Below are 26,657 nucleotides of genomic sequence, written 5' to 3'. Positions count from 1 at the left end.
CCCATGAACCTCGCGAAAGAGCAGCCCTCCATTCGGGATGATTTCTTATTCCAACTTCAATACTGGAGTAAGGATTGTTGGAATATCTTCAACTCGCACGTAAAAACGACTGGCCCGACGTCTTCACGCGGAGGAGGCGAGCCTTGGATGACTCTTGGACCGCGGCTTGTCGGTTCGGTTCCTCCAAATACATACCGGTCCTGCCTGCAATGTTTCCGGTGATTTTTCTGCGGGCGGAGCATCTTTTGTCCTTGCTTAGAGACTTGCTAGATTACTCGAAATTTATCCAAAATGCCGTTCAAGACATGGTTGACTGAGACTCTTGGGATCAAGGTCCCCATCGTCCAAGGAGGTAAGCGCACTATCTAGCCATCCTAAACGTGAGGAACTCTGACTCCCCAGGAATGATGTGGGTTGGTCGCGCTGGTAGGTGCGGTCGCCAATATTCCAAGTCCAAGACGAGATGACATCGGCTGTTGCGAACGCTGGAGGCCTCGGGTTTTTGGTGCGCTGCTTGCGGGGTGCAGTATCGGGCTGGCCAGATCGCTGACAATCCCACCAGACAGCTCTCACCCAGCCCTCACCAGATGCCCTCCGCGCGGAAATTCGTCGCACTCGGGCCTTGACTGATAAGCCGGTAGTTAATCCTGAAACTGAGGCTCGGCGGGTATACATTCTCGGAGGCTAATACTATCTCTGGTCCAGTTTGGCGTGAATATCACCATGCTTCCCGCCATGAATGCGCCAGACTACCTGGGCTACGCTAAGGCCGCCGTCGAAGAAGGGATCAAGATTATCGAGACCGCAGGAAACCCCGAACCGATCCTCAAGTACCTCAAGAGTAACGGGGTGATTGTCATCCACAAATGTGTTTCCCTGGGACATGCCTTGAAGGCTCAAGCGAAGGGTGTGGATTGCATTTCCATTGACGGGTAAGACTCGCACCGCAACTGTACTCTGAGTTGTAACTGACAGGATGTACAGTATTGAATGGTACAGTTACCTACCTGACAAGGCACATGCGATTCCCACTAACGTGTAGTGCGTCTTTGCAGTGCCGGACACGGAGGTGAATGTATGTATCTCTCAACCGACAGCCGAGCCATGCACTAATTATATTAGATGATATCACATCAATGATTCTCCTCGGGAGATGCGCCCAAGAGCTGAAAATCCCATTCATCGCCTCCGGTGGTTTTGCTGACGGCAAGGGACTAGCCACTGCTCACGTCCTCGGAGCGGAAGGGTACGCTGTATTGACTGCGCAAATAGTCACAAAACAGATAGGACTAACGGGAGCAGAATAAACATGGGCACCCGCTGGATGTGCACAGTCGAATCCCCAATCCACCAAAACGTTAAGGAAGCGATTGTCAAGATGGACGAGAATTCCACCATTCTTGTTCTTCGGAAGTTCCGCAATACCACGCGTTTGGCTAAGGTGAGACCGACCGACCTGATTGCTGATAATGAGGGTAGGGTGCTAACTATTCATAGAACGAGGTCACCCTGGAGGTGCACAAGATTGAAAACAGCAAGTTGGAACCCCAGTTCCAAGAGGTGGCCCATCTCATGTCGGGTGCCCGAGGAAGAGGCGTGTACGAGACTGGAGACATCGATGCAGGTGTCTGGTCCGTTGGTCTTGCTGCTGGGTTGATCAAGTCTATTCCCACATGCGAGGAGCTTGCTCGGGCTATCGAGCGGGAGGCGATTGAATCTCTTTCTAGGGCTAGCGGGTTGTATACCAATCGTTCCAGCCTCTAAGGTTGTCCGCGCTAGACGTGGATTGGTGGCGTAGAGATGTTCGTAGTATGATAGATCTGTTTCTCTGCATTGTTTTGCCGAATTTTAGTGGATCACTTGAAGCAAATACCATGTTTCACCACCCTGCTGAAGCCTCTCGCCGATGCGCGAGCTATTGCAGTCCAAGTCGCCTTCCCACTCCCGTCGGTCAAAGGCAGAGACCTTGAGATACCAGGGATATTCTTGGGCATAGACGATCGTCTCCGTCTCGATCCAACAACTATCATAGAGAAATCCTCAGCTACTACGCCTTCAGGCTTCTCGCTGTTTCTAGTAGTCGCTGACTTTTCACATCTCAGAAAACCACCTTCAAATTTCGACGATAAAGTCACACCCGTGCCCAGCGGTACTTCGGCGGCGACAGGCCAGTAGAAGATCGCTTTCCACAGGCCGTTTCCGTTTGCGCTTGGTGTTGTCTAATTGAGGGCCTTGTTTTGCCGGGGGTCCGCTGGAAGGTAGCCTCTTGTCGGTTCGTAAGGCTCCTTTCCCGGGCTAGCATATGTTCTTTGCGAGTGGCTTGATCGATGGCTTCGGTAATTGTGCGTGGCGCTTGATATGCTCGGTGGAACTCCTTTCGAATGTCTTCGTTGAACCCTTCACTAAAGACGTGTATACGGAAGGCGGGATCATCAAAATAGCGCGCTATTTCCAAGGATCGAGATCCCCAATCCTGGACGTTTCGGCTGCCTTGTACCTCATTGCGGAGCCGGTAGGCCGCCTCCTCCAGGTGGTCACGGTGGGTGTATGGATAGTCGGAGGCACAGGGTTTTGGGTCGGAGCAGAGCTTGGTTGTATGAATCAAGTCTAAAAACCTCGCTACGGTTCGTCATTTCCGGTGTGAGATACAATGAAAAGAACGTTGATGCCGGCCATGATGGGTTACTCCGATTGTGATGGAATGGTTGGCATGGAGAGAGAAGGGAGAAAAGGGAAAGAGGGTGGCAGATCTCGTGACTGACGCTCAGCTCAAGCAGCAGGTCTCGTGAAATCCCCCAAGCACCGCCGCAACTTTGGGGTTCATCAGCTTCACCCTCCTGCGTACCGCAATGTCTCAATTGTACGGGAAACCGCTCTCTGGAGGAGAGGAAAGGCTTATGCAAGGTGCACTTCCATCGAACATCCCCAGCTGACCCTCACCTTCAGTTCCCGAGGTTGATTCCTCCTTGATTGATAGATTCAAATGGCGCGTCGATCACTGACATCATCAGGTTTCCGGACAAACCACTCACAGCCTCCATTCCTGGGCGAATTCTGAACAGCGCCAAAAGGATTCCCAACTGGTGCTTCGCAGTCGTGGGCGAGCAGAGGATTCAGCCCGAAACTGCATCGAAGAATGTGGGACAGCAGAGCCGACGAACCAGTCCAAGCATGATGTTCACTTCTCCAGAAAGATGGCGTTGTCGGATTTGCGGATCCGCGTGTCGCTTGCGTTTCAGACTGATAGTTCATGTGGTTTTGTTGGCTCGGGAAGAGGTCCACATCTTCAGGTCCCAAGGGGTTGGTTTGGTTCGATGATTCCACTGGTTTTCGCTGGGTTGTGAAATTTGATCTCTCCTTAAAAAGGGATCTCCTCCTGAAGAACTGCGGACGTGGGCTTGGAAATTTTGAGGTTTTGCTTGTTCATTCTCTTTCTCTGGCCGGAGTCCTGCGAGGGAAGTTCAAGTTTTCCATCCGTTCATTCACTCTTTACTCACAGGAAAGCTCCTTCTCGTCCACTCTCTCTCTTTGTTTAAAACCCACAGGAATACACTCAGGGCAAGATGTATCTGTCCAAGACAGTCCTTCCCGTCGCTCTCCTCGCGACCACTACTCTCTCGCTCTCCCTCCCCCTCGAGGACTCGGGTGCAGGCCTTATCGGCGACATTCTCACAGCCCTTGACCCAGCCACTGAGTCTGGTTCCGACTCCAGCCCGGAAACCTCGTACACCGTCAACCCTACTGTCGTGCAGACCCAGCCCACGATCACCTCAGCCACCGCCGGCAGCTCCCCAACCACTAGCCCTGGCCCTGGTTCTGAAACGCCCACGACGCCCACGACGTCCGCTACTCCTTCTACGACCCCCATCCCCACCGACATCTTGACGGCCCCGGATTCTGACAACACCGGGCTGGGTCCTATGTCCACCGTCATTGAGACCGCGACGGTGCATCGGCCGCAGGGGTCTTCCACGGGTGGCGCCTCTCCGACCCCGACGGACGATGCTGCAAATGCAGTGTTTGGAAACCCCGTTTCGATGCTAGGGGCTTTGCTTCTTTCCTTGGCTGTGCCTTTGTTCTAGGCTATAATCTCTGATTATTGGCTACTACTGTTATTGAATATTCTCGATTGAATTGACATAATGGGAATGGGGAAACGAAGGACGGAATTTATTGTCATCCTTGGTAAGGGCAAGGGCGAAATAATCTTTTATCTGCGATCTTGAAGCTGCACGCAGCTTCAAGGTCGGGCCTTGGTGGGATTGGACTTGTTATTGGGTTGGATCGCTGAGCGATTCGACTGGCTTCATTTTCTGTGATCAGACATCGGCTCTGAGTCTTCATTGCTTATATATCTCCCGAACTAGTCTTCTATCTAGGTAGCACGGCGAGCTTCAGATACCACGATCGTTTACAGTCAGCAGTAACCGACAACACTAGTGTAATACATTAAGATAATATGTGACGCGGCGAAACAACTCGGGTATCTCGTAATAGAAACGCCTATACCAAAAAAGAATCTGCTCCAATGCACCAATGGGGATACTATCCCTCCCGCGTCGTCGAGGGCCCTAAGGACGTGATACTGCAATCCCCATCTTCTCAAGCTTCTCATAATCTCTTTTTTTCATGGTCACGTTCTCAAAATATCGAGGCACTGGTAAACCCTCCCTAAAGATTGTCATTAACCGAAGCTCAGCAAAATGATAACAGGAAAGACACGTACCGATAATATTTAATCTTTATATTCCGAGCGCGGTCCTTAAACTGCACCTGGTCTCGACCTTCGATCCGCACTTCGTCTTCTCGCACCGGCTGAGCCTCGTTTTGTCTTACGATCGATGCCCACCTCGTGCCGTGTTCTCTCATCAGCCGCAGTAGCCTGTTGTCTTCGGCTTCGGTCCAGTAAACCCTCGAGGTGGACCGCTTCCTTGTAGGCTGATAGCTGACGAGGGTAGAACGTCTTGTTGAGTGCGCCTGACGGGAGCCCTCGTATAAATCATCATCGCCGTCATCGTCAGCGTTTGCGATCGCTCGAGCATCGGGATTTGTATGTTCGCGCCCCGATTCCTCTTCTACCCGTCGCCGCTTGCTTCCCGGCTGCTGAGGTTTCTCTGCTCGACGACGGTCGATATCTAAAGTGCGGTCGTCATAAACGAACAAATCCTCATCGGTGGATTCTGTCTCGGATACTGCTCGCGGGCGTTTTCGAACACGAGCTTCGACGCGTCTGACAGCGCTTTGCGAACTGTGCTGGCTAATTGGCGAAACTCGTTCGGCATGCTGTTGACGGTCGATAAACCGTGCGCTCCGGCCGGGTGCCCGAGCAGGCTGCGGAGCGGGCTGCGTCAGCATACCACCTTTGACCGCTGCCCATATGTTTTCGCTCAATCTTCTTGGGTTAGATGTAACCTCTAGGCGCGCCGGAGCTGTGCTTCTAGGAATGGTAGGGGGGCTATGAGATCTCTCTAATTGAGTTTCCTTGTCTCCGATGTTCAGATGAAAATCATCGGCTATGGTGATGTCGGTTTCCTCGGGAAGCAGAGTGGGTGAGGCTTCAGGGGATGCTGGGATCTCTTGACGTGCATCCTGCTGCGTTGCACGGCTTGAAGGCAACGCTGTAGTAGTTTGGCGGCGGTTGGTACGGTGCTCTTCGATAGTTTGCGATACTGGGCGGACAATTTCGGACTGTCGGCGATTTCTCGACGCTTCACTTTCAGAGCGAAGGCGTTCCTGTCTTTGTATGATACGTTGCACAGAGGCAGAGTTCAAATAGGAGCTTTCAGAGGTTAGATAAGTCCGCCCAAACGTGGCAGTATCACTTACGGTTTAGAAGACCGTCTCCGCTCCGTATCACTCCGACCAGGCCGCGATTCAGGTTGTTTTTGCCGCTGCTGCTGCCCTAGTAGCACGCTTCCTTCCTGCTTAGCAGACTCATTCTGCGTGGTTCCGTGTTCGATCTCCTCCATTTCACCACTTGCTTCCGCTTCGGTACCTCCCAGCGTACTGGCAAAACTAGGGTGCTTTGAGGTAAAGAACGCGTCGTGGACCTCTTGCGCGGTCATTCGGTTTTCCAGATCTATACGAATCTCCTCTGTTCTTTTCCGAATCCACTGGGCGGCACGCAGGACGAATCGCTGCCAGCGATATGCGCCCTTTAATTCTTCAACATCAATAACCCCATCTTCGACTTCTGACAGAAGGATTTCATTGTAGCGATCTTGAACAGCGTCTTTATACTCTCCCGGGAGTGTACCGTTGGCACCGCCGAGTGTCGGCAAGTTGAATCCCCGCAACGGCGATTTTCGAGACGACCCTGTGAAAAAGCAGCGTCTGAGAGCATTTTTGGGACTGAACTCGGGATCAAATTGACGGTCCTCTAACAATAATATCAGAGATTGTGTGCGAATTTCCAGAGCAAGATCGAAGGTCTCCTTTTCTAGAGAACTCTCGCCAGGGTTCTTATGCTGCCCTTCAACCACTAAGCTAGCCATGAATGGCAAAGGGAACACGTTTTCGATGTTCCTGATTGCCTGTCTCCGGGAATTCGTGCTCGTACCAGCCAAGAGTATCTCATGCGCAAAGCGTGCACAGTTGGCTATATGTACAATAGGCTCTGGACCCCAGTCCTGGAAGGACCCGCGCCTTCCTGCGAGGGCGGTGGTGAACGCGCGATTAATACCTTCAGGATCAAGATAGGTCTTGTTACCGAAATACTTGAATTCACTAGCCAAGTTTGACATTAAGTAGCGCAAGCGTCTGCTCTGGGTATTGCTCGGATCGCTGAGCTGTTTTGCTTTATTGACGACGGTCACCGGGTTTGCGGTGCGGGGAGCTAGGAAATCCAAAAGACTTTTCCCGGCTCGCTCAAGATCTGGAAGCGCCTCGAGCATCATTTCAGGGTCAAGATCTGTCTCAGGCTCAGACGGCAGAATCGTTGTTCCCGAGATGTTGGCAGCATCTTCGGGTGACTCCGGAATAACGGAACTCCCATAGCGCGAACTTGTATAGTGAGAGACCGATTTCTGTGGGGTTCTCACAGAAGACTCTTCGGCGACGGCGGTGAGGGCTATCCAATCTTTAGATTAGCAACAGAAGCGCAAGTGAGAGGAGAGAATTTGTCGGAGCGGGGAGTGTGATGAAGCAGGAGGCGAGTTGTTCGAAGCAGCGCTGAACGCCAAGAAATGCTCCCGATCGGGAAATGGACCAGGAAAACAAAAAGAAACAGCTCAAACAATCGCCTCAAGCTCCAACCACACCTTCTTCACACGTACCCTTGCTTTGTCCCCATGTATTCTGAACATGATGGCTTCTACCCGATGGGTTGGTTTCATGGGAGCCTCCGCGGCTGTCTTCGACCTCGCGGCTCTGGCTTCTCGTGACACGTCTGCCATCCGCTGATGGCTTCGACACAACGTCCTGTCGCGACGCAGAGCGCGAATGCCCCAGCATGATGTAGGCGGTAAAAGAGGCGGAAGCGCCCTCTATAGATTTGACGGTTGGAGGACAATCGAAATTTGAAAGTTTTAGATGAAATCGCGATAGAAAGGCTTCATGCTTGATGAAAGTTGAGGAGGATGAGATGGCAAGCTCAGAAATCGGCCACGCTCGGGCAAAAAGGGGGAGACTGAAAGAGCTTGGCTTGGCAACTCCCAATCATGGCAGCGACCAGCGAGCTTCTGGATAGGGTTTCACGCGTACGTAATATCTTACTAATACTAATAACCCCAAACCCTATCCCTAACCCTTCACGTGATGTGGAAGTATCATAAATACGCAGGGCTGTGCTGTATTCTACGTTCCAGAGGGACCTCTTTAAAACCACTTCAACCCCTCCTCCGGGCGGGGCGGCGGATACAGGCTGGTATGTTGATGTGACTTTATTCGACATGCGACGCGGGCAGAAAACGGCCGCGGGAAAACTATCGGTAATGTAGGATACTGTATGAGTGGGTGACCCCCGAACGCCGGCTATGTCGTTGGCGACAGCTGTCCCCAAGCTCACCATTGACATCAACCCGGAACGGGAAACGGTGCACACCACCAGAAAGATTACGACAAGCATCGTCGTCCTGTTAGACGTGAGTAGGCTAAGTAAAGAAGGAAATGCAATTCGCTAAAATTTCCTGGATCCCATACTCTATGGCGATAAATCTAACAATTACAATAGGTTATTAATCCCAGAATAAAGCTTCTAGCAGGTAGATAGCACCGAAGACCAAGAATGCCACAGCGCCGCCTAGTGTAACTTCAACAGTGTCAGTCTCATATTCTTGTTCGATGCAGGGGGGTTCTAAGTACTTACCAACACGCATGCTAACTTTACCAGCAATAGCGCTGCCGCCGATGACCGCTGCAGCCGTGCAAAGTCCGTGTCCAGTTATTGCGCCAATTGTGACCCACCAGTAATCCTGCCCTGCAGCCATGGCAATTGTCGCAATTTGGCTGCGGTCTCCCCATTCACCAAGGAAAGTCATAACGAATGTCTGGACCCATGCGGGACTGAGGAGAAGCGAAAACAGGTTGTTCACGCCCACAAGTAAGTCATGCCAACTTCGAGTACGCCGAGGGGATGACTCGCGGGAAGAAGAAGAAGATAAGCTCTCTGGAGGTGAAGGAAGACGGTTTGTAGATGATCGTGATTTGCGCCCCAGGCGTCCTGCTTCCAATGCGTGGGGAGTGGCCGAAGAGCGGCGGCGATTTATGCGTAGTTGCTCGTGCTCCTTCTCTTCCAGCTCCATTTCGACTTCCCTCATTTCCTCGCCCACTCCTTCATCAGGCGACATTTCCCTACCCTCTTTCAACATCTTCGCACCAAAGACAAAGAACAGCACAGCCGCCAGAAGCTTGGTGAAGGTCTTCGGTATCAGCGAAGGGACAGCGTGCCCAAGGACGGCGGAAAGGACGGTCATGGCAATCAACGCAGAAAACGCCGCGGAGAAAACAAGGAATCGTGGATGTCTCATTGCCATAAGAGCGGCCACGAGGAATGTTTTATCGCCGATCTCGGAGACAACGATCATAGTAAAGGAGAAAAGGAGCGAATGGAAAGCGTCCTGGGGTATATCACCGTCGGGCGTCGAAGGGGTTTCTTTGTCGAAACCGACGGGACTATCTTTGGAAGTAGTGGGGGATTTTGGGAGCGGAATGTCATGTGGCTTTTCTGGCAGATCCGCAGGTTTCTTGATAGAGATATCAGTTAATGCATATCACCTGGAGGTGTGATGGAGGCTTACCTCAAGGACGCCAAGATTCGAGCTGGAGCTTGAACCTTTCGTATCCTTTGTTGCGCTGTCCTCACCCGTTGTTGGGAGCTTTTGTTCTTCACTATGTGGAAGCGGGGGTGCTTCTCTCGGACTATCCGGGGATTTGTCTTCGGCCGGGGTGTTCCCTTTCAGCTTTCCTGAAACGCCGCCTTCTGTTCCACGAGTGCCTTCTTTAGGAGCCGCCCTGTTGCGATCGTCCATGACCCCATCATTTGAATAGGGAATCGGCCTCCCATCGGAATCCAGGTGCTTTGTGGACCTGGAGTCTGGTCGGACTTGTTCCGAGGCCGGCGTCACCATACCTGACTTCTTGCGATCCCGCTCTGCATTTGTCTCTACCCACGGCCCAGCGTGTGGCCTGCCATCTTTACCATCGACAGGGGCGTCCAGCGTCCCCTTCGGAGCCGGTTTCGGGGGGGTGAGTTCGTCGAGATCTGGAACAACTTGATTGGCGCTTGGGGCGTCACGTTCCACAACATCAGAATTCTTCACACTTTCATGAGCTGTGGCTGGGTCCGTAAGGGCGGCCGCGATTGCAGAGAGTAATATGAGGACAATGGGCGATGAAAGGCGGAGCTTCATGATAATAAAAGGGTAAATTGCAAATTATAAAGAACGAAAGATGTAAGGAAGGCGGCTGCAGAGAGAGAATCCGAGTTATACTGTAGGAAGTGAAATCGAGCGCTCGTATGTGTCAGATGGATGGCAATTTGATCGTTGGTTCAGGTGGATTTGAGGATCGACGCGGTTTCGACAAGCCACGATGGCATTAAAGGATAGGAAGGACAAGGAAACAGAGGTACGAAGATAAGTTAAAAAGGTTGTAATTATTAACAAATTCTTTTTAGAAGGCCTTCACTTGAAGACCAGGAAAACAAGAAACACGCGGAAGATTGACTTGGGAAAAGGAGGTTGAAAAGTGGGCGAGAGCGACACGCCCTGACAGGCCTCGAATGTTGGAAGCCTTCCAAGGTTCATTCGCTCGGCCGCAAAGGGGTAATTTCTACATCACGTGCCGGGCTGCCGTTTGCGGTGTCCTACACTTCCTCCATGCCCATGACCACCCCATACCACTACTCCCCCGAGCAGCAGTGCCTGGGTACTGTCTGCAAGGAATTTACAAGGCCGCCGGCTGAGACGGTATCGAATTGTGATAACTATGAGGTCCACAATACCACCTGGTCGCCGCTCTGATTACCGGGTTATGCTTTCGGCTCGTAACACCTTCGTGGCTAAACTCCGCGAATGAATATTGTGAGGAGTATTTTGCTTCTGTAACTCTCAGCAGACGGAAGGTTGGACACCTAACACGTATATCTAGTTTTATTCAATGTGACTTCACATTTGCAAGGCTCACGACTGCCTGACACTATGAATAGCCCTATATCAGAATCTATAGTGTTACTTCACTGGGGACTTCTTCCTCATTGTACTTCCAACTTTGCGGCAATGCCTTGAAGAACGCAATGACAAAAATAATACAAACACTTGCTCCTGGATCCAATCTTGAATTCGTTTTCCCGAGCCAATCTCTCAGCTTTCCTCAACTTTCGGTCTTTGGCAGCCATTTCAACTTCCAGGATCCACTTCGCCTTCAAACTTCTTCTCTTACCTTTATAAGCCACTGGCTCCTGAAGGGTACTCTAATAGGTCTCCCTTCATCATTTGGGTTTGTGGTCGAGAGATACAGATATCTCAGGCTTACTCTAACCTTCAATAAACGCACCAACACTAACGTTCATTACCTGTCCAATGGCTGAAGTCGAGAACAAGGAATCGGCCAGAGTGACGGCACATTCTGGACAGGAAACAGGGAACCTTAGGGCTTGTTTGAAGAGGTGAGCCCCTGCTGCCACTAAATGAGTGTGAGTGCTGATGATTGTCGTAGCTACTACCTCAGTTCAAAGTTCACAGGCATGACTATCATTACAGCTGAGAAGGAGTTCAAGGTACATAAGCTGCTTGCTTGTAGTCGGTCCGGCTATTTCGCTAGGATGTTTGACGGAGATTGGCTGGTACGTGTTCTCCTGCCAGAAGCTGTTTCGTTCCAATGAACTCACTATATAGGAGTCAGCCACCAACACGGTCAAACTTCAAGAAGACGAGCCCCTTTTTGTGCAAGCCATGATCGACTTCATGTATGGAATCATTTATGATAGCACCGAACACGGCCAAACGTCTTCAATATTGTTCCATGTTGGTGCCTACCAGATTGCGGATAAGTACGATATCCCGCAACTCAAGGAGCACGCGAAGTCGATGTTCGAAGATCTAGTCACGATCGCTTGGAATATGGACGACTTCCCCCCAGTAATTTCGGCAGTGTACCAAACGATTCCCATATGCGATAGAGGTCTGCGCGATCCGCTCGTCCACGCCGGCAGCCAGAATTTCAGCGATTTGCTTGAGAAAACAAACTTCGTTGAAGTTTTCGATTCGACCCCTGGATTTGCCTCCGATATGGCCAAGCATTTGCTTCGCGAGAATCAGGAGCTCAAGAGCGATACGTCTGCTCTTCGTTGCGGATGGTAATGGAACATGAGTGGCTTTTATTCCGTCCTTCTCACCCACAGCCTTCCGTTGGATGAGTGAGGTGCAGCGCACTGAACTGACTAATTTTTCTTTGGGATTTAGGGTGCATGAAGGGGATTTGTACTTTCATGATGCAGGGGACCAAGATGATTTAGCCTGATGGGCCAGTAACCTGAATATCGCCCAACTGTTACTAAGATGGATCGTGGAATGAAGAATGGCGTGTTTAGCCCATGGTGATTTGTGTAATAGGCCATTGTCTCGGTCACACTTGGGACGGATCCTTGACGCGCGATATTACTTGGACTGGCGCCAGGATGCACCGAACTTGTGCTCTCGATCCGTTAACTTGGATTGTCGCTGCGACATGAAAGATGGATCGAATGTGATCATTTGGAGCCAATAATGCGAGGGCGAATACAGTAGTATCGATTCTTTTGATGGGCAGACAGGGACTATGCGGAACAAATTTTGGGGATGCATCTCGAGATAGGAAGGAGTTCAGTGGCGCATCAGTCATGCATTAGTCCTTTGCTGAGAGAGAAGGGCGTCTAAACATGTGGCGCACTGCTTTGCATTTGGAGTTGTCCTCTCTCACATTTTTTCAACGCCATTATCCTCTTCACCAGACAATACTGGTATAGTAGGAACCCAGGGAGCCATTACCACAATGGCTCTGGTTGTTAGTCGCAGAGGAGCATCGGATTCGCTTCCCTCTGATGATAGCGTCACATCTGTCTCCCCTCCCGGCTCCTCCTTTACCTTTTATTTTCCTCCTGCAACAGCTACGTTTTCCCTCCCTCCGAGAGCCCTGGAAGTGAGTCTACTCCCCGTATTTTTACTGCATCTTCTCGAGAATCAACCACATTACGCACATGCTAGGTGCTAGTAGATATGCCAGGTGTCCATCCGTAGTTGGCTTAAATCGCGACAGCTAATAGCTCGTCATCTCGGGGTTCCGTGACCTGGGCTATGCCCGGGAACGAGCGACTGAGAAATACCTTCGTCACACCTTCGATGAAGTATTCGGGGTGTGCACAATTGGCGGTGGTCTTGGATAAGCTTGTTTGCGGTTAACCGTGACGAATATGTTGTACCAAATCTGAAAATGTATGTGTTTGATAACTTTAGGCGGTTTTATTTCTGGCTAATTCATGGTAGGGGCTGAACGCTGAAGAAGCCGTTCGGGAGCCCGGGATGCCTACAAGGGGAAAGACACAGGCTCGACTAGATGAGATAAAACGGACTGAAATACCTCCTACAGACAAAGTTCGAATCGGGTTCAAGTGGGACAGACCGCAGTACAGGAAAGCAAACCAAGGTAAGCTCATGTGTCGCTAATTAGGTCTTGGTAATACAGGGACAAATCATAAAGACTCGATATGGAGTAGACTTCCATGTCCTCGCTGGAGTAAAAGTTACCACTAATGTCCTCAGACTCGAAACGCTCTTGATGGGGCCGCGAAACGATCTCGTTGCCACATACCTTACTGAGCGTAAGCTATACAGACTCACTATGTGGATATGATGGATAATGTCTTTGCTGAGCTACGGCAGAAGCTTGAAGAGAGAACGGGGGATATTGCTCGTGATTTGGCGGTTGCTATCCCGCCTGATGGCGGGGCAAAGGAGGCCGTATGGGATACTGAACTTGCACGGAGAGTGAGGGCTGGGTACCGGCGGTCCGGGTGCGCCTGAATCAGGCACAGTCAATCACCGAACAATTGCACTATAGGGTGTTTCGACGAGTATATTCTCGCCCAAAGTGTGTACGCCTTGACCGTATGGCCCTCAACGAGACGAAACCAAGAACGGCACGTTGAGACGGGCTTTGTATCTCTCCGAGAGCTTCTTTTACTTCTGGAACAGCAGGGATCAAATCTCGAGTCTTGTGGGCGGATCCCAATCGAGTTCTTTGTTGCAACTGGCACCGAATCACCGTCCACTCTTCCTCCTCTTCTGTCCCCCCAGCCTCAATCTGGGCGTTGGCAGTTCTTTCATCTCGGGCCTTCGCACTCCACGAGAGACCTCTTTCTTTGTCATCTGAGACAAGATTACAGCCTTCCACTGCTGTTTGTCCCTTTGCAGCTTGCCTATTTCTCTGCATGATATACTGATTCAAATATGCTGTCTCATCATCCTCTGCCCATTTAACCTCCTAAGATTGCTGACTACGGTATCATCCACCATGTCAGACGCATCATCAACATCTAAAACCACATCCACCTCCTCCGCCACCCGAAAAACCCACACCATTCAGGTTGGCCCCAAGGAAGATCCGCATGCGTACGTCCCTCATACACTAGAAGCCGATGTTGGCGACCTGGTCGTCTTCGAGTTCTACCCGAGGAATCACTCCGTTGTCCAGGCGGATTGGAAGGCCCCATGTATGCCGGCAGACGGGGACTATTTCTTCTCGGGGATTAAGAATGAGTTTGAGGAGGTCAATGGGCAGGTTGTTGGGCAGTTGCCGACGTGGAATATGACGGTTGAGAAGAGCGAGGTATACTTCTTCTCTTATGTTGAAGCTCGGAGTGAAATTAAGCGAGCTAATTGACGCTGTAGCCGACGTTCTTCTACTGCACCGCCATAGACTCCTGTATCGTCAATGGCATGGTAGGCGTCATCAACCCGGTATATCTATCTCCTTTCCCTATATCTTGTAAGCGGGTAAACTGACACAGTGCTAGAACTCGACAATGACCTGGGACTCCCAGTACGCCGCCACCCGCAATGCTTCCTACATGCTCGTCCCGGGTCAATCCATGCCCGCAGAAGGCGAGAGCACCAGCAACTCCGGCACCGGCACAACACCGCATACTACCTCCACGTCGGATGGGTCTACACCCGGCTCCTCATCCTCACATTCGCTAGGCGCGGGCGCGATAGCGGGGATAGTCCTCGGCTCCGTATCCTTCTTGATCATCATGGGCGCCCTGCTCTTCCTCCTTGGGAGGAATCACGTGTATAAAAAATGGGTCTCGTCGTCTGAGCCGGGAGGCAGCTCGAATGCGCTCCGGACAGCGAAGTGGGCGCTTTCGACTTCTTCTGCGAAGAGTGAGAGCGAAGGTCGTGGGAGTGGTGGTGGCGGTGGCCGTGACAACAGTATGGTGGGATTCGGTGGGAGTCCCGTTGGCGAACCGCTCGTACCTGGACCTATACCTGGATATAGACTTGGTGGTGCTATGACCGGGACCGGGACGGGCTTTACGTCGATGGAATATGGTAGTGCAGCTACTCTCCCCCCGCTTGGGATTTATTCGACGCACGAGGGCGGGCATGGACTTGGTGGGCTCGGGGTTTCGTCGCCACTGTCGGCGTCTCAGCTCCAGGCTCACAGGCAAAGCCAGATGCAAGGGACGCAGGGCCAACATGCGCAACAGCCGTATTGGATTTGGGATCAGAGTATCCAGCCACATCATCTGATTGGGAAGAAAGGCGGGCCGTCGGAGCTGGAGGGGGAGTCGTATAGATGATTTCTTTTGCGGTGCATGTGCTCGTTGTTCTCAAGGAACCCCTGCATGTGCTGAGGGGGTTAATATACTAACTACGAGTTTAGATTTGTTGGAACGGTCTGTGACTATGGGTATCAGTTATGGTGGGTTCGTGTTGGGTAGGACGCCATGTTTAGCTTCATAACGTTGGTTAAGTAGAACAACAATTTAATTAGCTAATAAATATCAAGCCTATATCATAGTCTAGAGTCGTGGCAGTTCCCTGCTCAGTTCATTTCCTCCTTGGAAGGCAGCTGTGCGAGACCCGGTAATTCATGTTCCAGGTCCTCGTTATGGAGCATCTTCGGATTCATAGACATAGACCCCCGCGGTACAAAGGTGGCCACTAGCACAAGCGCCGCAACTACGGTGAACTGAACACTGGCCACGTTACGGATGGCGGCAAATATATTCCCGTCGCCTTCTGATCCGCCCGTTTCGGCGTACACGTGATCGATATAGCTCCCGAGGATAGGAGACGTTATGGCGTAAAGAACGATGTATGTCGAATAGAGGAAGGCCATGACAGCGCCCAGAGAAGATACATTCTTCGTTTTTGACTCGACCCGGGCGAGAGAGGCTTGGATATATGCCGCCAAGGACACGTCACCTGCGGCCCAGCCGAAAGAAATTGGTAGGAATGTGGCTGCGGCAACCCAGGCCATGGATACCTGTTGTGGTTTCGGCCGCCAGAACGGCAGGTACCAAGTGATGAGGAGGAGGATAGCGTCCAAGCGCAGCCAAGGGATTGGGGTGGCGACTGTGTTGGTGAACAGGATGACGAAGAGAGCGCCAAGGAGCTCCCCTAAGTTCGAGCCACCAACGATGATTTGAGACCAGGCCGAGTTTCCGAGATAGCGACGGGCGATTGCGGGAGCGATACTGTTCTCGAGGTATCGATGGGCGTACAGTGCGATCGAGTATCCGGGCAGCAGCCAGATGAACTTGCGAGACGAGAAGAGAAGCCGAGCACCCGTCCAGATGGATTCTAGAAACAGCCAGAATCCAACGACGACGGCCTGAATATAATGCGGTTGGTCCTCAAGAACCTGCGTTCGTTGACTCTGAAACCCGTAGTCGGTGAGGAAGAACCAGCAAATGGCCGCCAAGGCAAAGCAGATTGGGGTGATCAAAAAGGAGTAGTTGTTCCCAAAATAAGGGATCAGAGCCAAAGCGGTGCAGAAAGCACCACCGGTTCCGGCCACTTCGTAGAAGATATGCACGAGAGCATCCAGCTGGCGCAGCTTCTGCACATTGCCGCCAACCAAGTCTCGAGGGATGACACGGCGGATCAATTCGACCATTCCGTAGGCAATTCCCGCAACACAATAAACGGGAATGATGCCGTCGGTATTGTAGCTACCGTAGTAATGGAAGTCATGCTCAGGGTGTTTCTCGCGAAAGGCCGACGGGACGAATCTACCCCCTGTGCTCGCATCGATGATGAGGAGCAGGGCGCTGAGGATGCCAAAGACCAGAACGCCGCCAGCCAAAACAAGCCGGGAGGGGAACCTCCGGATTAGCGGAGCGATAAGGATGGATCCGACACACTGACAGGCCTGGTTGAGGCCCACCATGAGTCCGACCCGTTGAAAGGTTTTCGGCTCAGTGTTGGTGAGCCAGGCATCGTAATCGTACCGGTTGGTTGCGAGAGTCACAATCGATCCATTGAACGCTTCGAGGCCAAACTTGTACATCATAATTCCCAAAATGTAAATGGCTATATTGCGCCTCTCCGTAGGGGTGAATAAGCGCCAATTGTGCTTGACTGCATTGTAGAAGGGCGCCATAGCATTGATTGCCCCATAGTCATCAATCACTTAGGGAGGAATAGTACCATAATCGAGGTCAGGGACCCGGGCCAGAGCGCGAAATAAATAAATGAGAGATAACGCCCCCGCCGTCAAGGCTGTTCAATCGACATTCTGACAACTGACTCGAGAGCAATTCTGGTCCTGTGGTGCAACCACAGGACATCTGATTGGAACCTTGGCAGGGCATGCTCAGGAGCAAATCCAACTCCGAATTTCAGGCACGTTCAAAGTGGGGAGCGACAGCGGGCCGAAATGGATGGCGTCAAAGCCTCTCTGAGTGGGAGAAAAGAAACTCAATGGAAGCTTGGAACTTGTCTGGAAGCTCTTGGGAGGCTCGCCCTGACCCTGGTCTGGGTGGTTGATCGAGGAATGGAAACCCAAGAGAGACGCACGTGGTGGAGCCTCCTGAAACAGGTTAGCTTGCACATCACGTGATACTCATGCCAGGACGAATTAATGTGTCTTGTGCGGCCTCAGGACGCGACTCCTGGGGTGCACGATTCAGTTGGAATGAATTGACAGGATATCACATCGAGATCACATCCCAAGAGATCCTTGGAGCTCCGATCTTCTGTAGAAAGCCACTCCTCCGCGGTTGGATCTTCAAGGGCGCGTGGAACCAATGAGCGTGTCCGCCAACAGAGGCCCCGTTGCATGCAAACGGCAAGCTCTCTTTCGCCCGTGATTGTTCCCGCATAATCAGGAACATGAGCGCTTGATCTCTCAGGCTCGGATCTGGCAACATTTGGAATGGTCAAATTGACGCCTCTTCAACAACCTGTCGCTCGTGGCGATCGTCGACTTGGCGTTCTGCTGGGGGACGATCGCGTCGTCATGAGAAGACGGCCGAGAAATGAAGACAAGGTTCGAGCCGCACACGGGGTCGAGTGGGAGCCTGAGAGGACAGGCAGTCAATGACGAGGCGCCACATTGAGACGCGATTGGACACGATCATCACATCTTTCCAAGGGGTTCCATGTTCAGATCGCCAATCTCGGGCGGGATGCGGCGGCCAGTGCGATTGCAGGAGCTTCACGTGGGATGTGGTTGCAGAGAAAGAGAACCCAGGGAGAGAGCTCTGTGTTTGTTCCCACGAAATGTGGCCCCTGCCAGTTTGATGAGGGGAGGAATGACGTGATGGACGGATTCAGGCCGTCAAAGCTGCATGCAGGAGAGAAGCTCCACCTGAGCAGCGGGCCACACCATTGGCACCCGGCGGTCTCAGATGCTTTCCCCAGACCCTCCTTGCTTTCTCGGCCATGCTCATTTCGAAGAAAGTATTCCGGAGAAAACCTCACAATACAGGACAGCTCTCTCGACCTTGTCACTGGGAGCTTTGCCATTCCACCTCTCGACGTCAGTGTGCAGATGCGCTGAGGTCTGCCGACCTCATCACACATGTGGCGGTCATGCGTGGCGCTGCCGATCAAAGCTCGCTGACCGACGTTTTGAACCGGTTTGATACGAATGGATAAGCTACGTTTCCCCTCCTCGACAACAACCTCTTCCTGGATTGGCTTGGGCGAGAGTCTGCTTTGAAACAATTCGCCTTACCTGGGCTTGGGGCGAGCGCTCAGACATTCACTGCTCCCCACGTCTTTCTCCGGAAAGCCGATTTTGTGGTTCCGCATGACTGGCGTGCGATCCACTCAACCTAATAATGAGACCTCGTTGCCCCAGGTCTCCCCAAGTCTGATGGTCTTCCATCATCGTATAAAGCTCGAGAATTCCTTCTCAGTATGCATATTGGCCGTTGAACGTTGAACTCTGTGGGTGCTTATCGCGGCCTGGGGGGAATGGCCGGATAAATGTGAGTTTCCTCCGTCGCGGAGGCTGCTTCTGAATTGGATTTGCTAACCACACCCTTCATTGACGTCGACAGAAACTTGCTTGATAATAAAGAGACAGGTCCCTAATCCTCCGCGCGAATACTCCTTTCAAGTTTGACCTCTCGGTGATTTTTTTGCGTCGTGTGATAACCGCCGCCCTCTGATTGAGCTATCGTGATGGGGCCACAGCAAGTTACTAGCCCTCAAACACAGCCAGATAAGATATGGTGGAAGAGGCTATTTGGCGCCGGGTCGCCTTTGGACTCGGGCTCGAGCTCAGAGGACATGGACTATCGTCCCAGGGCAACGTTGGGTATACTAAGTGATCGGGAAACCGACGAAGTGCCTGGTAAGAACGCGTCTTGATGCTTACCTCCAATATTACGAGCGAGGTGTTGCTAACATAACGTAGGGACTGTACTCTTGCTATCCTCCAACCGAAACGAACCACTAGGCTTGAGACATCAACCTCAACGTACATCAGCCTCATCGCTCCCCCTCCCGTACTCCTCCTCTCGCTCATCTTCGCGTGCATCTGCCCCTCCAACAAAAAAGACGGCCAATGGAAAGATCGTCCTTGAGCCCCAGCCAGACGACTCAATGAACGATCCTTTGAACTGGCCAGTCTGGCGACGTGATGCTGCTTTGATTTCACTGGGCTTCTATTGCCTAATGGGAGGGGGTATGACACCTGTGCTTGCGGCCGGCTTTAAACAGGTGGCGAACGACTACGGCGTGGATACTCAAAAGGTGGCATATACGACGGGTATTTATATGCTGGGACTAGGCATCGGATCAGTACTTATGTCACCGACGGCCATCCTGTTGGGGAAACGCCCGGTTTATCTTCTGGGTGCGACTCTCTTTATTCTCTCCGCTGTTTGGTGTGCTTTGTCACCGAACTACCCGAGCCTAGTTGTGGCTCGAATATTCCAAGGAATTGCTGTGAGCCCGGTTGAATGCCTACCATCTGCAACCATCGCAGAGATATATTTTCTCCACGAGCGGGCGTATCGCGTTGGTATATACACACTTCTTCTCCTTGGCGGGAAGAACCTTATTCCGCTTGTGAGCGCAGCCATTATCGGGAGCCTTGGTTGGCGTTGGGTATTCTGGATTGTCGCTATCATCGTTGGGGGCTGTCTCGTCTCAATCTTCTTTTTCCTGCCGGAAACGTTTTGGGATCGTACGCCGCGCCCGCGTCGGCAGCGCAAACAGCCCAAATTTTACCGCAGCGTGTCGGACCTAGTCACTCATGGACTCCACAGAGGTCGCACCACCGAGTCTCCACATGTGTCACTCTCAAAGGATACTCCCGACGCCGCCTCACATAAGCAGTCCAAGAAAGGCCATGTCGGCTTTCTCGACGACGATATCGAGCAGGAGGACTCTAATCTCGAGAAGCATGAGGTTTCTCGACCACCGGAGATGTTGTTACCAAATGAAAATCCAACTCGGGTAGCAGCTATGAGTGGTGAGCCTTCCGCAGACTTCGAAAAGTCAGATCATTTGTCGGTCCCCGCTCCAGCCATAACCAACGTGCCCGACATCGAGGCCGGACAGTTGCCTTCTCACTCTCCCTCGCGAAGCGGGTCGATGGAACCGAGCGCGGGCTTAAGTCTGCCTGTGCAGTATACTAATCGACTTCGTGATCGGCCGGAAATCCCATATACCTACTACCTGCGACCCTGGAACGGACGAATCTCGCAGGATCGTTGGATCCGAGTGGCCGTACGCCCGTTCATCCTGTTTGCCTATCCAGCAGTGCTGTGGTCGACAGTAGTATATTCTCTCTCCGTCGGATGGCTTATCGTTCTGTCGGAGCTTGTTTCTCATATCTACCAGGATAAGGAAGCATACAACTTCACACCTCTTCAAACTGGCCTAATCTATATCTCTCCGTTTGTGGGGGGATTACTCGGAACAGCCGTGGCAGGGAAAATATCTGATATTATTGTCCGCTACCTTACTCGACGCAACGGAGGTGTCTACGAGCCCGAGTTCCGCCTTGTCATGGCTATTCCGATCGCGCTTTCAACGACGACAGGGCTCATGGGCTTTGGCTGGAGTGCCCAGGAAAAGGACGCCTGGATTGTCCCGACTATATTTTTTGGGCTAGTGTCGTTCGGGTGCTGCCTAGGGAGCACCACTTCCATCACCTTCTGCGTCGACAGCTATCGCCAGTACGCTGGGGAAGCTTTGGTGACGTTGAATTGGAGCAAGAGTGCGTCTTTCTAATTTCCATTGCTACGGCTCTCAACAAGACTAACTCTGCTGCAGATGTCTTCCATGGGCTTGTGTTCTCCCTTTTTGTTGTCGATTGGATGGAAGCTGAGGGGGCACGGATGGTCTTTGTGGCCCTGGGGGTCATTCAGTTCGGGCTCCTTCTTTTCTCCATCCCGATGTATATTTATGGCAAACGGCTTCGAATGTGGACCGTTCGGAAGCGGTTGATGGAGAGGTTCTAGATTCGCATGTCTGGGCGTACTTCATTCTAAGTAACCAGGAAACGTTGACGCGATGGGTGCTTTGGGTTCGTGGATTGCATATACTCCGGAGACATATATTGTTTATGATGTTCAGGGTATTCGATAGATGCTTGATACAGATCCTTCAGATTGACATTCCAAATCTTGTGGTTGACCTGAGTCCCATTTCCAGCAGCGGCGGAATGCATTGTGATGCAGGTATGACTGAGGTTACGAACTTAACTATGGTCATCAATGATCCATCCTTCACTCCATTCATTAAAGTGCTTTACATAATCATTCCGTCTCTCTTTGGTGCAGATCAAACGGAAGCAACCCGCCAATAAGATTCAGAGGGCCCATCTAAAAAGGGTCTGGCCCACGACCGAAAACCGGTCTTGTCCCACAATTGTCCTGTCATGACTTCAACCTTGGAACCTAGAGTCTGATCCAAAAAACCTGGCCATCAGGGCAGCCATTGCGGCCTCTTCTTGTCCTTGCGGACCGTGGGCCATGATTTAGTGGCTCGCAATTGGCGATCATACTGTGTCTGAAACGACACCAGGCAACATGTGTGGCGAGACCCAGCAGAATCAACCCCGTCTCGCCATTGCCTGTGCTGCATTCTCAGGTTCATTTCCAAGTTTTGGCAATGAAAGGCCACGGGTGCTCCATCCGTCCCCAATTATATCCTGCGGGATAGTTTAGTCCTTCGTTTTTGAGTCAGCAAATTGCTGTTCATTTTTGATGGGACCCCGGGTCGAGATTTCGATTCTTTCATCCATGTGTTTCACCTTTTCGCTCCGTGGTCACCGTGCCACACCATAACACATCACCGGAATTGAACCAACCCTCCCGGAATGGGAATTCAATCAACGAATTCAACTCCTCCGTTCCCAATCTACTGCTCTTTCCCTCCTCTCTCTTGAGCTCGACGATCATGACATCGCCGCGGTCGAGAGATCAAGACCATACCGATGGTCGTCGGGTTCGCGAACTCTACCGTTATTTCAGGCCGGAACGGAGAATATCGACGCTTTCCGGGGGCGACCAGGACACCGCGTCTCGATTCTTTCCTACCACTGAGGAGTCGTTGATACTGCCTGTTCCCTCGTCACCAGCATTATCTGCACCACTCGCCGAAACTGCGGCTGGCCTACTTCCCGAGGCTCTTGTTTTAGGTGAATACAATGCTACTCTGGCTTCCTTTGCACAGCTGGTGGCCCTTCGCCTGAATGTGGAGCGCGTTTTCATCAGGTAGGCTTAGGCCCGGCTGCAGATCTGTTACGGTTCTGACCTCTTCCAGTGTTTCGGACCGGGAATCCCAATATATTGTAGCTCAGAGCTCGAGACACCTTCTGCGTTTGCAGAAACCGTCGGATTCGACCAAAGGTGGAAACATTGATGGTTGTTGCACTCTCTCCACCGCTGCTTGGACGATGTGTAGGGTATGTTCGCGAAATTCAAGGTCCGCCACAGCCTGCAGCTGCTGACATGGATACTTCTCTTGTTCCCCGTTTTAGGATACAATAAATCTGCCACCCCCAAACAGGGAACAAGGAGCGTATCATTTTCTCGAGGTCAATGATCTTAGCCAGGATGACCGCTACAAAAGTCTCCCTTTTTTGAAGACCGATCCCCATTTCCGATTCTACGCCGGAACCCCTCTGACAACCGAGACAAACATCAATATCGGCTGCTTTTTTCTACTGGATACGAAGCCACATAATGGGCTGACAGAGGAGGAAAAGGAAACCTTAGGTTCATTGTCGATCTTGATCATGAATTTTCTCAAAGTGAGCCGGCAGGCTTCCGAAGGTCGGCGTGCCGCTCGGCTGTCTCGAGGCCTGAGCTGCTTTGTCGAGGGAAGCTTGAGCTTCGTAGAGACCGCTCACCCCTCCTACGTGGAGGGTTCTCCTGCTCTACTGAACACTCCCCCGTCCTCGGCTCAACGGAGCAATCATCTATCGGTGGGATCTTTGAGTAATATCGAGGTACCGCTGAAGAGGTCCTATAGCCATGATGCTCGTTCTCTAAGCTCAGCATCTGACTACTGGACCGACATGGGCGACTCTTCGGGCCCGTCTACACCCCTTCCTGGATGGTGGACTGGAAGTCAGCGCAACGACCTCAAAGCGTTGGATCAGTCGCATGCGAACAGCTGGACTTTCGGAAGAGCAGCAAATTTGCTGCGCGAAAGTTTAGAGTTGGAAGACAACGGTGGTGTGGTGTTCCTGGAGGCCGGCAATGCTCTGGCGACGGACATTGGCTCATGGAGTGATTATTCAGTGGAAGAGACCACTCCAGCCACGGTTCTGGCCATGTCCACGGCCGAGGAGCCATTTGCGCCTGGGTCTGGATCAGTGATCTCACCGGCTGCTAACCTTGATACCGGATTTCTCCAACATCTGATCCGCCGGTATAGCAAGGGAAAGCTTTGGTCTTTCCATCGGGATGGCATGCTCTCTAGCTCCGATGACGAACGGGCTATTATCCCCCAATGCCGCTTAAAACTCACCAGGCCTCCGGAATCGAAAAGCGGCAAGAAGAAGTGGAAGTCTGTCGAAAATTCCATGCTCAATCTCTACTTTCCAAACGCAACGCAGGTGCTTTTCGTCCCTCTCTGGAACGCTGCAAGCTCTCAGTGGTTTGCCGGATGCTTTTGTTGGAATACCGTGGAGACTCAAGTTTTCAGCTCCTCTGTCGAGCTGAGCTCGGTATTGGGCTTTGGCTCCTCGATTATGGTTGAGCATAGTCGTCTTGAATCACTCTTTTCGGATCGCCAGAAAGGCGACTTCATTGGTAGTATCTCGTAAGTATTTGCCAACTGCCCCATAACTAGCGAGGTTGCTGACTGGATTCTCCTCTCAACAGGCACGAGCTACGGAGCCCGCTGCATGGAATATTGGCCGCGGCTGAATTTTTGGGCGGTACGAGTACGAACCTCGATGAGTTTCAGGTAACTCTGCTAGAGACGATTAATGCATGCGGTAGAACGCTTTTAGACACCATGAATCAAGTTCTCGATTATAGCAAGATCGTCTCCTTGGAGAGAAAGTGTCGTCAATCGAGACAAAAGACCAAACATCCCCACTCGGATATCAAGGACAACCTCTCTGAAGGGTTGGACACCCATGTGCCGACTGATCTTGGGCTTCTAGCCGAAGAAGTGGTAGAAGGTGTGTGTCTTGGGCACGCGTACAGTCGGAAATCCTCGCTTCATCAGGCAAATCCTACCACCGACATGCCGAAGGTTGGTTGTGTCAACCACCTTGGATCTCAGATGGATGTGGAGGTGGTTGTCGATATCGTGCAAAATGACTGGATCTATTATACTCAACCAGGAGCGTTGCGACGGATCATTATGAATATTTTTGGTAACGCTATGAAGTATACCGAGGCTGGGCGCGTTTCCCTACGCCTGGAGGCGATGGAGACCTCGGAGAGCCGCCGCAAAGAGCCCACGGAAGATTTGGTGATATTGACGGTGTCTGATACCGGAAAGGGAATCTCTGAGGAATTTTTACGGGGCCGACTGTATACTCCATTTGCGCAGGAAGACACGCTAGCCGTGGGGACGGGATTAGGTCTGTCAATTGTTCGGAGTTTAGTCAAAGCGATGCATGGCAGTATCAACATACACAGCCGCCCGAAGCAAGGGACGATCGTGAAAGTTACCCTGCCACTCACACGCCTTGGGGGTGATGTCGAGGTTCTAGCTCCGGCTGCCGACACACCGCTCGTCCGACCTGCGGTGGGGAGGGGAGATGGGAACGATTGCGACCTCCTCCGCGCCAACCATAACAACAAGCGAGCCGCCATCCTTGAAGTGGAACCAGCGGACACAAGCAAACATCCCATGTGGTCGACTATCTCCCGTTACCTGACAGACTGGTACGGCATTGAGTTGGTCTCTTGGCCATCCCAAAAACATGTCGACCTGCTCCTGGCGGAGGAGCACGCATTGGCTGAGCATGTGGCTCGGGGTACTACCATGCCTCTCCCTGCACTTCTCATCATCTGCAGCAGGGCAATTGATCACAGTACTGCACGATCCCAATGGTCTCCACTCGCTGGCATTGTGAGCATCATTACCCGCCCATGTGGTCCGCACAAACTCGCCCGTACAATCCGACGGTGTCTGGACTCACAGGTTAGTACCAATCCAGACCAATGCAAGATTGGTTTACCAGAGGGCCTTCTCCAGGGCTCTACGGCACCGCTTCCCGAATCAAACGCAACATACGAGATGACAGCTGAACCTTTGGATGATCTGAGCGACAGCCCGGAGTTGACGGATGCGACGAGCTCGAAAGTATCAGGCTCAGTGAAGTCAACGCCATCGCAGACATCAGAGATAACTGACCATTGGTCGATGACTGTTGTCCCTCCTTCTCCGACTCAGTCCCCGCCTGTACTAGAATCCTCCATAACTAAATCGGAGCGCCGTGCGAGAGTTCTAGTAGTAGACGACAACTCGATCAATCTTAACCTAATTCTCACGTTCATGAAGAAGCGCCAATTGGCGACTCTCGATTCCGCCGCGAACGGGAAACTTGCAGTTGAAGCTGTGGAACGGACGCCCGAAGGGTACGACTTGATATTCATGGGTTAGTTTCTTGACATGCCCTTCCATTATGTCCCTTGACTCACGGGTGTTATAGATATTTCAATGCCCGTTATGAACGGTTTCGAAGCTACGCGTGCTATTCGTGCCATTGAAAAAGAGCGCAACTCGGAATGTTCCACACCGGCGATTATCATCGCACTCACGGGGTTGAGTAGTTCGCGCGACGAGTCTGAGGCCATAGCTTCCGGGATCGACCTCTTCCTCACGAAACCTGTCTCCTTCAGGGAAGTCTCCAAACTGCTTGATGACTGGGAGGCAAAGGCACTGGTCGATATTGATCGTCGCCTTCCTGGGTAAGGCGGTAGGACAGTGACGTGGTTTCGCTCTCGGCGTCCTGGGCCCTCATAAGGCTACGCATAGGGTATTCCGGTATCTTACTGTGGGAGGTTGTTTGGTTCCATTACTTTCGGCTGGTTTTTGTTCGGGTTGTTTTTTACGGCTTTCTATCGGGTGAGACTAGACATGGACTTGGAAGCATGAGTGATACCCCTGTATAAATTGAAGCTACGTGGCATGATGTGATATGACATGTTTACGATGTACAAATATACGGCAGCAGGCGTATTCTTATTTCATTTATAAGCTGACTTGGGTGCACGTGGACTGGTTAAATAGAAGATTTAT

General features: G+C 51.9%; 9 protein-coding genes across 9 annotated transcripts; 6 read left to right on the top strand and 3 right to left on the bottom strand.

Annotated features, from left to right (window-relative positions):
* Positions 1-291: 291 nt before the first annotated feature.
* Positions 292-2,166, top strand: BJX67DRAFT_388266 (NAD(P)H-dependent flavin oxidoreductase; the record flags this gene model as incomplete). The annotated part of the gene is made up of 9 exons (XM_071034348.1): positions 292-352; positions 403-426; positions 459-505; positions 563-637; positions 706-932; positions 1,056-1,075; positions 1,123-1,246; positions 1,303-1,441; positions 1,498-2,166. 9 exons carry the CDS (start codon positions 292-294, stop codon positions 1,762-1,764), a joined length of 984 nt encoding a protein of 327 aa, XP_070886031.1. The 3' UTR covers positions 1,765-2,166.
* A 136-nt stretch (positions 2,167-2,302) lies between these two features.
* BJX67DRAFT_381373 (uncharacterized protein) lies at positions 2,303-4,082 on the top strand (the record flags this gene model as incomplete). Its single annotated transcript, XM_071033009.1, has 2 exons — positions 2,303-2,539; positions 3,546-4,082. 2 exons carry the CDS (start codon positions 2,303-2,305, stop codon positions 4,080-4,082), a joined length of 774 nt encoding a protein of 257 aa, XP_070886030.1.
* Positions 4,083-4,571: 489 nt separating this feature from the next.
* Positions 4,572-7,452, bottom strand: BJX67DRAFT_372202 (SANT/Myb-like DNA-binding domain-containing protein; the record flags this gene model as incomplete). The annotated part of the gene is made up of 4 exons (XM_071031213.1): positions 4,572-4,671; positions 4,727-5,779; positions 5,827-7,069; positions 7,317-7,452. The coding sequence occupies 4 exons, from the start codon at positions 7,450-7,452 to the stop codon at positions 4,572-4,574; spliced, it is 2,532 nt and encodes an 843-aa protein (XP_070886029.1).
* A 361-nt stretch (positions 7,453-7,813) lies between these two features.
* On the bottom strand, positions 7,814-10,215 carry BJX67DRAFT_353798 (TMEM165/GDT1 family protein). The gene is made up of 3 exons (XM_071029156.1): positions 9,237-10,215; positions 8,306-9,182; positions 7,814-8,248 (listed from the first exon to the last, which is right to left on the bottom strand). Exons 1-3 carry the CDS (start codon positions 9,846-9,848, stop codon positions 8,175-8,177), a joined length of 1,563 nt encoding a protein of 520 aa, XP_070886028.1. The 5' UTR covers positions 9,849-10,215; the 3' UTR covers positions 7,814-8,174.
* A 572-nt stretch (positions 10,216-10,787) lies between these two features.
* On the top strand, positions 10,788-12,172 carry BJX67DRAFT_388264 (uncharacterized protein). The gene is made up of 3 exons (XM_071034347.1): positions 10,788-11,104; positions 11,155-11,281; positions 11,334-12,172. Exons 1-3 carry the CDS (start codon positions 11,019-11,021, stop codon positions 11,796-11,798), a joined length of 678 nt encoding a protein of 225 aa, XP_070886027.1. The 5' UTR covers positions 10,788-11,018; the 3' UTR covers positions 11,799-12,172.
* Positions 12,173-13,986: 1,814 nt separating this feature from the next.
* On the top strand, positions 13,987-15,274 carry BJX67DRAFT_381369 (uncharacterized protein; the record flags this gene model as incomplete). Its single annotated transcript, XM_071033008.1, has 3 exons — positions 13,987-14,301; positions 14,364-14,432; positions 14,489-15,274. 3 exons carry the CDS (start codon positions 13,987-13,989, stop codon positions 15,272-15,274), a joined length of 1,170 nt encoding a protein of 389 aa, XP_070886026.1.
* A 194-nt stretch (positions 15,275-15,468) lies between these two features.
* On the bottom strand, positions 15,469-17,314 carry BJX67DRAFT_111791 (major facilitator superfamily domain-containing protein). Its single transcript, XM_071024332.1, has one exon. It carries the CDS (start codon positions 17,080-17,082, stop codon positions 15,520-15,522), a length of 1,563 nt encoding a protein of 520 aa, XP_070886025.1. The 5' UTR covers positions 17,083-17,314; the 3' UTR covers positions 15,469-15,519.
* A 1,798-nt stretch (positions 17,315-19,112) lies between these two features.
* On the top strand, positions 19,113-21,403 carry BJX67DRAFT_381367 (putative MFS transporter; the record flags this gene model as incomplete). The annotated part of the gene is made up of 3 exons (XM_071033007.1): positions 19,113-19,284; positions 19,348-21,159; positions 21,216-21,403. 3 exons carry the CDS (start codon positions 19,113-19,115, stop codon positions 21,401-21,403), a joined length of 2,172 nt encoding a protein of 723 aa, XP_070886024.1.
* A 789-nt stretch (positions 21,404-22,192) lies between these two features.
* Positions 22,193-26,656, top strand: BJX67DRAFT_111796 (putative sensor histidine kinase/response regulator). The gene is made up of 5 exons (XM_071024333.1): positions 22,193-22,660; positions 22,710-22,851; positions 22,927-24,215; positions 24,278-26,013; positions 26,068-26,656. The coding sequence occupies exons 1-5, from the start codon at positions 22,344-22,346 to the stop codon at positions 26,328-26,330; spliced, it is 3,747 nt and encodes a 1,248-aa protein (XP_070886023.1). The 5' UTR covers positions 22,193-22,343; the 3' UTR covers positions 26,331-26,656.
* Position 26,657: the final 1 nt, after the last annotated feature.

Source organism: Aspergillus lucknowensis (assembly GCF_044049455.1).
Source record: "Aspergillus lucknowensis strain CBS 449.75 chromosome Unknown BJX67scaffold_21, whole genome shotgun sequence".
Taxonomy (NCBI): domain Eukaryota; kingdom Fungi; phylum Ascomycota; class Eurotiomycetes; order Eurotiales; family Aspergillaceae; genus Aspergillus; species Aspergillus lucknowensis.
Note: the sequence above shows the minus strand (reverse complement) of the source record. Positions and strands in the feature narration are given on the sequence as shown.